General features: G+C 41.0%; 1 protein-coding gene across 1 annotated transcript in view; it reads right to left on the bottom strand.

Annotated features, from left to right (window-relative positions):
• LOC121389498 (cell wall protein DAN4-like) overlaps positions 1-13942 on the bottom strand; it is a 29062-nt gene extending 15120 nt beyond the window's left edge. Inside the window, exons 1-2 of the mRNA XM_041521150.1 lie at positions 13841-13942; positions 5453-5533 (exon numbers count right to left, since the gene is read on the bottom strand). Of these exons, the coding sequence (XP_041377084.1) occupies positions 5453-5533; positions 13841-13922 (163 nt within the window). The 5' untranslated portion in view covers positions 13923-13942. The remainder of the gene's footprint in view (positions 1-5452; positions 5534-13840) is intronic.
• Between the last annotated feature and the right edge of the window lie 792 nt (positions 13943-14734).

The following is a 14734-nucleotide window of genomic DNA, read 5'->3' as shown; positions in this document are numbered from 1 at the left end:
TAGCTACCTACCCTGGTCGGGCTGAATGTGCTCCCTTGCACCCCTCGCCCGTCTAGCTACCGACCCTGGTCGGGCTGAATGTGCTCCCTTGCACCCCTCGCCCGTCTAGCTACATACCCTGGTCGGGCTGAATGTGCTCCCTTGCACCCCTCGCCCGTCTAGCTACCGACCCTGGTCGGGCTGAATGTGCTCCCTTGCACCCCTCGCCCGTCTAGCTACAGAACCTGGTCGGGCTGAATGTGCTCCCTCGCTCGTCTAGCTACAAACCCTGGTCGGGCTGAATGTGCCCCCTCGCCCGTCTAGCTACCGACCCTGGTCGGGCTGAATGTGCTCCCTCGCCCGTCTAGCTACCGACCCTGGTCGGGCTGAATGTGCTCCCTCGCTCGTCTAGCTACAAACCATGGTCAGGCTGAATGTGCTCCCTCGCTCGTCTAGCTATAAACCCTTGTCGGGCTGAATGTGCTCCCTCGCCCGCTTAGCTGCCGACCCTGGTCGGGCTGAATGTGCTCCCTCGCTCGTCTGGCTACAAACCCTGGTCGGGCTGAATGTGCTCCCTCGCCCGTCTAGCTACCGACCCTGGTCGGGCTGAATGTACTCCCTCGCTCGTCTAGCTGCCGACCGTGGTCAGGCTGAATGTGCTCCCTCGCCCGCTTAGCTGCCGACCCTGGTCGGGCTGAATGTGCTCCGTCGCCCGCCTAGCTACCGACCCTGGTCGGGCTGAATGTGCTCCCTCGCCCGTCTAGCTACCGACCCTGGTCGGGCTGAATGTGCTCCCTCGCCCGTCTAGCTACCGACCCTGGTCGGGCTGAATGTGCTCCCTCGCCCGCTTAGCTACCGACCCTGGTCGGGCTGAATGTGCTCCCTCGCCCGTCTAGCTACCGACCCTGGTCGGGCTGAATGTGCTCCCTCGCCCGTCTAGCTACCGACCCTGGACGGGCTGAATGTGCTCCCTCGCCCGTCTAGCTACCGACCCTGGTCGGGCTGAATGTGCTCCCTCGCCCGCTTAGCTGCCGACCCTGGTCGGGCTGAATGTGCTCCCTCGCCCGTCTAGCTACCGCCTCTGGTCGGGCTGAATGTGCTCCCTCGCCCGTCTAGCTACAGACCCTGGTCGGGCTGAATGTGCTCCCTCGCCCGTCTAGCTACAGGGCCCTGGTCGGGCTGAATGTGCTCCCTCACCCGTCTAGCTACAGGCCCTGGTCGGGCTGAATGTGCTCCCTTGCACCCCTCGCCCGTCTAGCTACAGGCATTGGTCGGGCTGAATGTGCTCCCTTGCACCCCTCGCCCGTCTAGCTACCGACCCTGGTCGGGCTGAATGTGCTCCCTCGCCCGTCTAGCTACAGGGCCCTGGTCGGGCTGAATGTGCTCCCTCACCCGTCTAGCTACAGGCCCTGGTCGGGCTGAATGTGCTCCCTCGCCTGTCTAGCTACAGGCTCTGGTCGGGCTGAATGTGCTCCCTTGCACCCCTCGCCCGTCTAGCTACAGACCCTGGTCGGGCTGAATGTGCTCCCTTGCACCCCTCGCCCGTCTAGCTACAGACCCTGGTCGGGCTGAATGTGCTCCCTCGCCCGTCTAGCTACAGGCCCTGGTCGGGCTGAATATGCTCCCTTGCACCCCTCGCCCGTCTAGCTACCGACCCTGGTCGGGCTGAATGTGCTCCCTCGCCCGTCTAGCTCGACCCTGGTCGGGCTGAATGTGCTCCCTCGCCCGCTAGCTACCGACCCTGGTCGGGCTGAATGTGCTCCCTCGCCCGTCTAGCTACCGACCCTGGTCGGGCTGAATGTGCTCCCTCGCCCGCTTAGCTGCCGACCCTGGTCGGGCTGAATGTGCTCCCTCGCCCGTCTAGCTACAGGCCCTGGTCGGGCTGAATGTGCTCCCTCGCCCGTCTAGCTACAGGCCCTGGTCGGGCTGAATGTGCTCCCTTGCACCCCTCGCCCGTCTAGCTACAGGCATTGGTCGGGCTGAATGTGCTCCCTTGCACCCCTCGCCCGTCTAGCTACCGACCCTGGTCGGGCTGAATGTGCTCCCTCGCCCGTCTAGCTACAGGGCCCTGGTCGGGCTGAATGTGCTCCCTCACCCGTCTAGCTACAGGCCCTGGTCGGGCTGAATGTGCTCCCTCGCCTGTCTAGCTACAGGCTCTGGTCGGGCTGAATGTGCTCCCTTGCACCCCTCGCCCGTCTAGCCATAGACCCTGGTCGGGCTGAATGTGCTCCCTTGCACCCCTCGCCCGTCTAGCTACAGACCCTGGTCGGGCTGAATGTGCTCCCTCGCCCGTCTAGCTACAGGCCCTGGTCGGGCTGAATATGCTCCCTTGCACCCCTCGCCCGTCTAGCTACCGACCCTGGTCGGGCTGAATGTGCTCCCTCGCCCGTCTAGCTACCGACCCTGGTCGGGCTGAATGTGCTCCCTCGCCCGTCTAGCTACCGACCCTGGTCGGGCTGAATGTGCTCCCTCGCCCGTCTAGCTACCGACCCTGGACGGGCTGAATGTGCTCCCTCGCCCGTCTAGCTACCGACCCTGGTCGGGCTGAATGTGCTCCCTCGCCCGCTTAGCTGCCGACCCTGGTCGGGCTGAATGTGCTCCCTCGCCCGTCTAGCTACCGACCCTGGTCGGGCTGAATGTGCTCCCTCGCCCGTCTAGCTACAGATCCTGGTCGGGCTGAATGTGCTCCCTCGCCCGTCTAGCTACAGGCCCTGGTCGGGCTGAATGTGCTCCCTCGCCCGTCTAGCTACAGGCCCTGGTCGGGCTGAATGTGCTCCCTTGCACCCCTCGCCCGTCTAGCTACAGGCATTGGTCGGGCTGAATGTGCTCCCTTGCACCCCTCGCCCGTCTAGCTACCGACCCTGGTCGGGCTGAATGTGCTCCCTCGCCCGTCTAGCTACAGATCCTGGTCGGGCTGAATGTGCTCCCTCGCCCGTCTAGCTACAGGCCCTGGTCGGGCTGAATGTGCTCCCTCGCCCGTCTAGCTACAGACCCTGGTCGGGCTGAATGTGCTCCCTCGCCCGTCTAGCTACAGGCCCTGGTCGGGCTGAATGTGCTCCCTCGCCCGTCTAGCTACAGGCCCTGGTCGGGCTGAATGTGCTCCCTTGCACCCCTCGCCCGTCTAGCTACAGGCATTGGTCGGGCTGAATGTGCTCCCTTGCACCCCTCGCCCGTCTAGCTACCGACCCTGGTCGGGCTGAATGTGCTCCCTCGCCCGTCTAGCTACAGGCCCTGGTCGGGCTGAATGTGCTCCCTCACCCGTCTAGCTACAGGCCCTGGTCGGGCTGAATGTGCTCCCTCGCCTGTCTAGCTACAGGCTCTGGTCGGGCTGAATGTGCTCCCTTGCACCCCTCGCCCGTCTAGCTACAGACCCTGGTCGGGCTGAATGTGCTCCCTTGCACCCCTCGCCCGTCTAGCTACAGACCCTGGTCGGGCTGAATGTGCTCCCTCGCCCGTCTAGCTACAGGCCCTGGTCGGGCTGAATATGCTCCCTTGCACCCCTCGCCCGTCTAGCTACAGACCCTGGTCGGGCTGAATGTGCTCCCTCGCCCGTCTAGCTACCGACCCTGGTCGGGCTGAATGTGCTCCCTCGCCCTTCTAGCTACAGGCCCTGGTCGGGCTGAATGTGCTCCCTCGCCCGTCTAGCTACAGGCCCTGGTCGGGCTGAATGTGCTCCCTCGCCCGTCTAGCTACAGGCATTGGTCGGGCTGAATGTGCTCCCTTGCACCCCTCGCCCGTCTAGCTACCGACCCTGGTCGGGCTGCTTGTGCTCCCTCGCCCGTCTAGCTACAGACCCTGGTCGGGCTGCTTGTGCTCCCTCGCCCGTCGAAAGTCGACACCTGCGCCCATGACTGGCGTGTGCTGCAACAGCTTGTTCTGAATGTGCACGTTAAAACCTATAACCTGATCTGACTTGACTTGACCTGACTTGACCTTGCTTTTATGTTCATCAGGGTATTGACAATGAAAAGCATGCGCAAACTGTGTGAATTGGTTTTGGGTGTTGTTGGGTTTGTTTGGGGGATTTTTTTTTTTGGGGGGGGGGGGGGTTGGGGGTTGGGTTTGTCTTTTTCATACCCAGATGAACCTAAATGAAATACAATCTTTATAATTAAATTCACAAACAAGATCATATTTTATTTAGATTTTGTATTTGTTTGTGTTTTGTTTGTTCGTTTAATCGCAGAAAGTTGGCCAACTTTGTTCTGACAGTTGATAGTCTGCCATATAACCGTAAATAAAATGTGTTGAGTGCGTCGTTATATAAAACATTTCCTTGATAGTCTTGACTGTAGCATAACGTTTTCAGTGATGAAAGAAATGTTTCTTATAAAATTGCATCACTTTTCTATCGTTTCACATAAATGAGATGAACCGTGTTATTTACCAACTTTACCATTTTTTAGAATTGCAAGTCCATGAATGTTGAATGCCGTGTTGCCTACACTATCTTTACACTAAAAGAAAATAGTGTTTAAATAACAATAATTTATTTCTTATTTTTGATAATAAAAAAAAAAATCAACGTTTTATAAAAATCAAAACCATCAACTGAAAATAAATTAATAAATAACAGAACAATACAAAACATTTTGCTGATGATAACCAGTTTAAAATGAGTTCCCTCCCTCAAAAGCTATTATAATATTTTTGGTCAGTGACCGAAAATATATAAATTTATCTTGTCGGCATATCTCGCTACAACATTTATATAATTTTATTGATTGCAGGATGAATATTCTAAGTATGCAGTATAAGTATCAGCTAAAGTATCATACATTAGATTTAGATGCCTATGTAGACCTACCGTTATGGTGTCAGACACTAGTGTTGAAACACTACGACGTAGTTTTCACTATTAGAGCCGGTTTTGATAACTGAAACCATACATTACGTAGACTGTATTGTTTAGACTACTAGTATCCATTTCCGTACATCCGATAGATAAAGAGAAAAAGTCATTACTTTTAAGCCACCCAGATATAAGCCAAAAGTTGTCATCTTATTTTATTACGTGGACAACATCTGTATACATATAGACATATACATATTTTAGGGGTTTTAGTTTCACTTTTTGTCAATACAATACTTCTAAATGTTTTGGATAGTCTTTTAATAGCTTTTAAAGTCTCTGATAACTTCATAGGAGTGACTTGTGTACTTTTACTACTGTATTATTACTGTTGAACTCTTGTTTTTATTTTAATCTGTACACAAGGTGAGACGTAAATAAAGAATGTGGCTGTCTATCTCTCCGAAGTGTTTCTGGTCATCCTGGTCAAAACAAAATGCATTTTTCATATTTTTAAAAACGTATGGTTATGGATTCGAGTTCTATTCTATTTTTCGAGGGTATTTCACCGTGTCAAAGTCACAGTCTCTTGTTTCACTCTGTTGTAACTTTATCCAGATGTGATACAGGTTTGTAGATTAACTAAACTTAGAGTCCATTTTCTAGTAAAAAAAAACATACCTGGGTTTTCACAGCACTGGTAGACATTTACACAGCAGTATCTGCACAGCGCGTTAGTAGGGCTCCACACCGTGCATGACTCTAGACAATGAAAACAGTAAATTAAAAAACAACAAATCACTAATATAATAATTATCAAGAATACAAATTTATTATTGATATTCGCATCTGTCAAACGTCCGTAGTAGCAGATGCTGCGTTCGCAATTTTTATATCTCTTACTATTAAATATGTGCATAGTTGACTTAAGAATAACAAAAGAGTAACTGCCATTATATGCTATTAAATACTGGAATGAATGCATGTTCAGCATAAGTGTTCAGAGAGGTGACAGGGTGTGGGGGAGTTGTATATTAATATTTAACTGAGGCCCAATGTATTATCTTCAGAGTTAGGGGGACGTGGTCCCTCCCCTCCTGCACGCATATGTCAAAAAGACAAAAGTATATGAACGAGTAAACGTGGAAATATAAATAGTTTGTTGTTAAAACATGGTCCATGTTTATAGCTATGGAGGAATTTATTAAAACAAGTAACGACCAAAATGATATGGACAGAGTTCTTTTACGGTCAAATACGGCCACAACGCTGGTTCTTATAAAGCACCAACCATTAACTGTTAAAACAAACACCACACAGTGCAGTGAACTTAGTGCCATACTTGGATATATGCATGGACATAAAATAAAATCTTAGAGCCCTATAAATATTTTTCACATGATAGTTAAATGGATTTCCTGACTTTTCTTTCTTTGCAACATGTCTCTGACTAACATAATCCTTTGTATCATGTTTTTGATTAACAGAACTCTCTGTAACATGGGATGACAAACAGAATCCTTTGTAACATATCTTTGACTAACATAATCCTTTGTATCATGATTTTGATTAAAAGAACCCTCTGTAACATGTGTTGACTAACAGAACCCTTTGTAAAATATTTTGACTACCAGAACCCTTTGTAACATATCTTTGACTAACATAATATTTTGTAACATGCTTTTGATTAACAGAACCCTTTATAACACATCTTTGACTACAAGAATCCTTTGTAACATATCTTCGACTAACAGAATGCTGTCTATCATGTTTTGGATTAACAGAACCCTTTGTAACATATCTTTGACGAACAACATCCTTTGTAACATATCTTCGACTAACAGAATCCTTTGTATCATATTTTGACTAACAGAATCCTTTGTAACATATCTTTGATTAACAGAATCCTTTGTAACATGTCTTTGATTAACAGAACCCTTTGTAACATAGCTTTGATTAACAGAACCCTTTGTAACATAGCTTTGATTAACAGAACCCTTTGTAACATATCTTTGATTAACAGAACCCTTTTGTAACATATCTTTGACGAACAACATCCTTTGTAACATATCTTTGATTAACAGAATCCTTTGTAACATAGCTTTGATTAACAGAACCCTTTGTAACATATTTTTGATTAACAGAATCCTTTGTATCATATTTTGACTAACAGAATCCTTTGTAACATATCTTTGATTAAAAGAATCCTTTGTAACATATCTTTGATTAACAGAACCCTTTGTAACATAGCTTTGATTAACAGAACCCTTTGTAACATATCTTTGATTAACAGAACCCTTTGTAACATATCTTTGATTAACAGAACCCTTTGTAACATATCTTTGATTAACAGAATCCTTTGTAACATATCTTCGACTAACAGAATCCTTTGTATCATATCTTTGATTAACAGAACCCTTTGTAACATATCTTTGATTAACAGAACCCTTTGTAACATATCTTTGACGAACAGAATCCTTTGTAACATATCTTTGACTAACAGAATCCTTTGTAACATAGCTTTGATTAACAGAATCCTTTGTAACATATCTTTGATTAACAGAACCCTTTGTAACATATCTTTGATTAACAGAACCCTTTGTAACATAGCTTTGACTAACAGAATCCTTTGTATCATATTTTGACTAACAGAACCCTTTGTAACATATCTATGACTAACAGAATCCTTTGTATCATATTTTGACTAACAGAACCCTTTGTAACATATCTTTGACGAACAGAATCCTTTGTAACATATCTTTGACTAACAGAATCCTTTGTATCATATTTTGACTAACAGAACCCTTTGTAATATATCTTTGACTAACAGAATCCTTTGTAACATATCTTTGATTAACAGAACCCTTTGTAACATATCTTTGATTAACAGAACCCTTTGTAACATAGCTTTGACTAACAGAACCCTTTGTAACATAGCTTTGACTAACAGAATCCTTTGTATCATATTTTGACTAACAGAACCCTTTGTAACATATCTTTGATTAACAGAACCCTTTGTAACATAGCTTTGACTAACAGAATCCTTTGTATCATATTTTGACTAACAGAATCCTTTGTAACATATCTTTGATTAACAGAACCCTTTGTAACATAGCTTTGACTAACAGAATCCTTTGTAACATATCTTTGACGAACAGAATCCTTTGTAACATATCTTTGACTAACAGAACCCTTTGTAACATATCTTTGATTAACAGAATCCTTTGTAACATATCTTTGATTAACAGAATCCTTTGTAACATATCTTTGATTAACAGAACCCTTTGTAACATATCTTTGATTAACAGAATCCTTTGTAACATATTTTGATTAACAGAACCCTTTGTAACATATCTTTGACTAACAGAATCCTTTGTAACATATCTTTGATTAACAGAACCCTTTGTAACATATCTTTGATTAACAGAACCCTTTGTAACATATCTTTGACGAACAGAATCCTTTGTAACATATCTTTGACGAACAACATCCTTTGTAACATATCTTTGACTAACACAATCCTTTGTATCATATTTTGATTAACAGAACCCTTTGTAACATATCTTTGATTAACAGAACCCTTTGGTAACATATCTTTGAAGAACAACATCCTTTGTAACATATCTTTGACTAACAGAATCCTTTGTATCATATTTTGATTAACAGAACCCTTTGTAACATATCTTTGATTAACAGAACCCTTTGGTAACATATCTTTGACGAACAACATCCTTTGTAACATATCTTTGACTAACAGAATCCTTTGTATCATATTTTGACTAACAGAACCCTTTGTAACATATCTTTGATTAACAGAACCCTTTGTAACATATCTTTGATTAACAGAGCCCTTTGTAACATATCTTTGATTAACAGAACCCTTTGTAACATATCTTTGATTAACAGAATCCTTTGTAACATATCTTCGACTAACAGAATCCTTTGTATCATATCTTCGACTAACAGAACCCTTTATAACATATCTTTGATTAACAGAACCCTTTGTAACATATCTTTGACGAACAGAATCCTTTGTAACATATCTTTGACTAACAGAATCCTTTGTAACATAGCTTTGATTAACAGAATCCTTTGTAACATATCTTTGATTAACAGAATCCTTTGTAACATATCTTTGATTAACAGAACCCTTTGTAACATATCTTTGATTAACAGAACCCTTTGTAACATAGCTTTGACTAACAGAATCCTTTGTATCATATTTTGACTAACAGAACCCTTTGTAACATATCTTTGACTAACAGAATCCTTTGTATCATATTTTGACTAACAGAACCCTTTGTAACATAGCTTTGATTAACAGAACCCTTTGTAACATATCTTTGCTTAACAGAACCCTTTGTAACATATCTTTGATTAACAGAACCCTTTGTAACATATCTTTGATTAACAGAATCCTTTGTAACATATCTTCGACTAATAGAATCCTTTGTATCATATCTTTGATTAACAGAACCCTTTGTAACATATCTTTGATTAACAGAACCCTTTGTAACATATCTTTGACGAACAGAATCCTTTGTAACATATCTTTGACTAACAGAATCCTTTGTAACATAGCTTTGATTAACAGAATCCTTTGTAACATATCTTTGATTAACAGAACCCTTTGTAACATATCTTTGATTAACAGAACCCTTTGTAACATAGCTTTGACTAACAGAATCCTTTGTATCATATTTTGACTAACAGAACCCTTTGTAACATATCTTTGACTAACAGAATCCTTTGTATCATATTTTGACTAACAGAACCCTTTGTAACATAGCTTTGACTAACAGAACCCTTTGTAACATAGCTTTGACTAACAGAATCCTTTGTATCATATTTTGACTAACAGAACCCTTTGTAACATATCTTTGATTAACAGAACCCTTTGTAACATATCTTTGATTAACAGAACCCTTTGTAACATAGCTTTGACTAACAGAATCCTTTGTATCATATTTTGACTAACAGAACCCTTTGTAACATATCTTTGACTAACAGAATCCTTTGTATCATATTTTGACTAACAGAACCCTTTGTAACATAGCTTTGATTAACAGAACCCTTTGTAACATATCTTTGCTTAACAGAACCCTTTGTAACATATCTTTGATTAACAGAACCCTTTGTAACATATCTTTGATTAACAGAATCCTTTGTAACATATCTTCGACTAATAGAATCCTTTGTATCATATCTTTGATTAACAGAACCCTTTGTAACATATCTTTGATTAACAGAACCCTTTGTAACATATCTTTGACGAACAGAATCCTTTGTAACATATCTTTGACTAACAGAATCCTTTGTAACATAGCTTTGATTAACAGAATCCTTTGTAACATATCTTTGATTAACAGAACCCTTTGTAACATATCTTTGATTAACAGAACCCTTTGTAACATAGCTTTGACGAACAACATCCTTTGTAACATATCTTTGACTAACAGAATCCTTTGTATCATATTTTGACTAACAGAACCCTTTGTAACATATCTTTGACTAACAGAATCCTTTGTATCATATTTTGACTAACAGAACCCTTTGTAACATAGCTTTGATTAACAGAACCCTTTGTAACATATCTTTGCTTAACAGAACCCTTTGTAACATATCTTTGATTAACAGAACCCTTTGTAACATATCTTTGATTAACAGAATCCTTTGTAACATATCTTCGACTAATAGAATCCTTTGTATCATATCTTTGATTAACAGAACCCTTTGTAACATATCTTTGATTAACAGAACCCTTTGTAACATATCTTTGACGAACAGAATCCTTTGTAACATATCTTTGACTAACAGAATCCTTTGTAACATAGCTTTGATTAACAGAATCCTTTGTAACATATCTTTGATTAACAGAACCCTTTGTAACATATCTTTGATTAACAGAACCCTTTGTAACATAGCTTTGACTAACAGAATCCTTTGTATCATATTTTGACTAACAGAACCCTTTGTAACATATCTTTGACTAACAGAATCCTTTGTATCATATTTTGACTAACAGAACCCTTTGTAACATAGCTTTGACTAACAGAACCCTTTGTAACATAGCTTTGACTAACAGAATCCTTTGTATCATATTTTGACTAACAGAACCCTTTGTAACATATCTTTGATTAACAGAACCCTTTGTAACATATCTTTGATTAACAGAACCCTTTGTAACATAGCTTTGACTAACAGAATCCTTTGTATCATATTTTGACTAACAGAACCCTTTGTAACATATCTTTGATTAACAGAACCCTTTGTAACATAGCTTTGACTAACAGAATCCTTTGTATCATATTTTGACTAACAGAATCCTTTGTAACATATCTTTGATTAACAGAACCCTTTGTAACATAGCTTTGACTAACAGAATCCTTTGTATCATATTTTGACTAACAGAACCCTTTGTAACATATCTTTGATTAACAGAACCCTTTGTAACATAGCTTTGACTAACAGAATCCTTTGTATCATATTTTGACTAACAGAATCCTTTGTAACATATCTTTCATTAACAGAACCCTTTGTAACATAGCTTTGATTAACAGAATCCTTTGTAACATATCTTTGACGAACAGAACCCTTTGTAACATATCTTTGACTAACAGAACCCTTTGTAACATATCTTTGATTAACAGAATCCTTTGTAACATATCTTTGACTAACAGAATCTTTTGTAACATATCTTTGACTAACAGAACCCTTTGTAACATATCTTTGATTAACAGAATCCTTTGTAACATAACTTTGATTAACAGAATCCTTTGTAACATATTTTGACTAACAGAACCCTTTGTAACATATCTTTGACTAACAGAATCCTTTGTAACATATCTTTGATTAACAGAACCCTTTGTAACATATCTTTGATTAACAGAACCCTTTGTAACATATCTTTGACGAACAGAATCCTTTGTAACATATCTTTGACGAACAACATCCTTTGTAACATATCTTTGACTAACAGAATCCTTTGTATCATATTTTGATTAACAGAACCCTTTGTAAGATATCTTTGATTAACAGAACCCTTTGGTAACATATCTTTGACGAACAACATCCTTTGTAACATATCTTTGACTAACAGAATCCTTTGTATCATATTTTGATTAACAGAACCCTTTGTAACATATCTTTGATTAACAGAACCCTTTGGTAACATATCTTTGACGAACAACATCCTTTGTAACATATCTTTGACTAACAGAATCCTTTGTATCATATTTTGACTAACAGAACCCTTTGTAACATATCTTTGATTAACAGAACCCTTTGTAACATATCTTTGATTAACAGAACCCTTTGTAACATATCTTTCATTAATAGAACCCTTTGTAACATATCTTTGATTAACAGAACCCTTTGTAACATATCTTTGATTAACAGAACCCTTTGTAACATATCTTTGATTAACAGAACCCTTTGTAACATAGCTTTGATTAACAGAACCCTTTGTAACATATCTTTGATTAACAGAACCCTTTGGTAACATATCTTTGACGAACAACATCCTTTGTAACATATCTTTGACTAACAGAATCCTTTGTATCATATTTTGATTAATAGAACCCTTTGTAGCATATCTTTGATTAACAGAACCCTTTGGTAACATATCTTTGACGAACAACATCCTTTGTAACATATCTTTGACTAACAGAATCCTTTGTATCATATTTTGACAAACAGAACCCTTTGTAACATAGCTTTGATTAACAGAACCCTTTGTAACATATCTTTGATTAACAGAACCCTTTGTAACATATCTTTGACGAACAGAATCCTTTGTAACATATCTTTGACGAACAACATCCTTTGTAACATATCTTTGACTAACAGAATCCTTTGTATCATATTTTGATTAACAGAACCCTTTGTAACATATCTTTGATTAACAGAACCCTTTGGTAACATATCTTTGACGAACAACATCCTTTGTAACATATCTTTGACTAACAGAACCCTTTGTAACATAGCTTTGATTAACAGAACCCTTTGTAACATATCTTTGATTAACAGAACCCTTTGTAACATATCTTTGATTAACAGAACCCTTTGTAACATAGCTTTGATTAACAGAACCCTTTGTAACATATCTTTGATTAACAGAACCCTTTGTAACATATCTTTGATTAACAGAACCCTTTGTAACATATCTTTGATTAACAGAATCCTTTGTAACATATCTTCGACTAACATAATCCTTTGTAACATGTTTTGATTAACAGAAGACTTTGTAACATATCTTGACCGGCCTCGGTGGCGTCGTGGCAGGCTATCGGTCTACAGGCTGGTAGGTACTGGGTTCGGATCCCAGTCGAGGCATGGGATTTTTAATCCAGATACCGACTCCAAACCCTGAGTGAGTGCTCCGCAAGGCTCAATGGGTAGGTGTAAACCACTTGCACTGACCATTGATCCATAACTGGTTCAACAAAGGTCATGGTTTGTGCTATCCTGCCTTGGGAAGCGCAAATAAAAGATCCCTTGCTGCTAATCGGAAGAGTAGCCCATGTAGTGGCGACAACTGGTTTCCTCTCAAAATCTGTGTGGTCCTTAACCATATGTCTGACGCCATATAACCGTAAATAAAATGTGTTGAGTGCGTCGTTAAATAAAACATTTCTTTCTTTTTGTAACATATCTTTGATTAACAGAACCCTTTGTAACATGTTTTGACTAACAGAACCTTTTGTAACAAATGTTTGATTAACAGAACCCTTTGTAACATTTATTTGACGAACAGAATCCTTTGTAACACGTTTCAGTTTCTAATAAAAATAAATACTAACCTAGATAAATATAAAATAAATAAATTCTTCAGTAAGCTGCTAAAACAGACGATATTATTTTACAACAAATCAAATCGTACACCTGAAAATATGGAGTAAGAGGGAAAAATCGCACACTTCAAAATAATCGGTGTTACATTGATAAAATGCGATTTGTTCAAAGATAAGGCGCGATATTTTGCACCTCTTGGCTTGAATTTATTGGCACAGAGGCCTGATTAATAATTTTAAAAATCTACTAAAGCCACAAAATCATTAAATGTCTTACTGCAGTATTGAAGCAGACAGTTTCCGTTTCCAATCCACACAGACACGCACAGCAGCAGCAGCGAAATCTTCACGGAATCCATGACGCTGTCGATGTCGTGAAATGTCTTCAGACGCGTACACCAATATAATATATATTTCGGACAAACAAAACATATTTACTCAGGGCTGTCTACTCCACTTCATACACTCGTCATACGAGTGTTTCAAATAGCTTTAATAAAATAACAAAAATAATTATTATTTGGTAAAAGAACCACACCTTTGTTACACAGACACGTGTCTAGATGGGTGGTAGAAGAAATAAAAAGGTCACCACGCCTCTTTCTGTTACATATAGCTGTCAGTAATAGTGTTCTTGTGGGTGGGTCTAGAAGAGTTGTAACCACGCCTATTCGTAAATGGCCTCCTAGCCACTCCTCTGTTGTGTTTCTGGTACAGTCCGTTTGTGTCAAAAGAAAACAGGTAAATTTGGCACGTAAACCTATAAAGCTGAATTAAAAATATAATACAAATTTTAAGACCACATGAACTCGATTACATTTTTAAAAATTAAATTGAAATATATATATATATATATATATGACCCTCTAATCGATAGTGTTATATTTTTTCACAGAATAACCGGTCTCAGTGGTGTCGTGGTTAGGCCATCGGTCTACAGGCTGGTAGGTCCTGGGTTCGGAGCCCAGTCGAGGCATGACATTTTTAATCCAGATACCGACTCCAAACCCTGAGTGAGTGCTCCGCAAGGCTCAATGGGTAGGTGTAAACCACTTGCACCGACCAGTGATCCATAACTGGTTCAACAAAGGCCATGGTTTGTGCTATCCTGCCTGTGGGAAGCGCAAATAAAAGATCCTTTGCTGCCTGTCGTAAAAGAGTAACCTATGTG

Source organism: Gigantopelta aegis, chromosome 14, assembly GCF_016097555.1.
Source record: "Gigantopelta aegis isolate Gae_Host chromosome 14, Gae_host_genome, whole genome shotgun sequence".
Classification (NCBI taxonomy): domain Eukaryota; kingdom Metazoa; phylum Mollusca; class Gastropoda; order Neomphalida; family Peltospiridae; genus Gigantopelta; species Gigantopelta aegis.
This window is presented reverse-complemented; position numbering and strand designations above follow the sequence as displayed.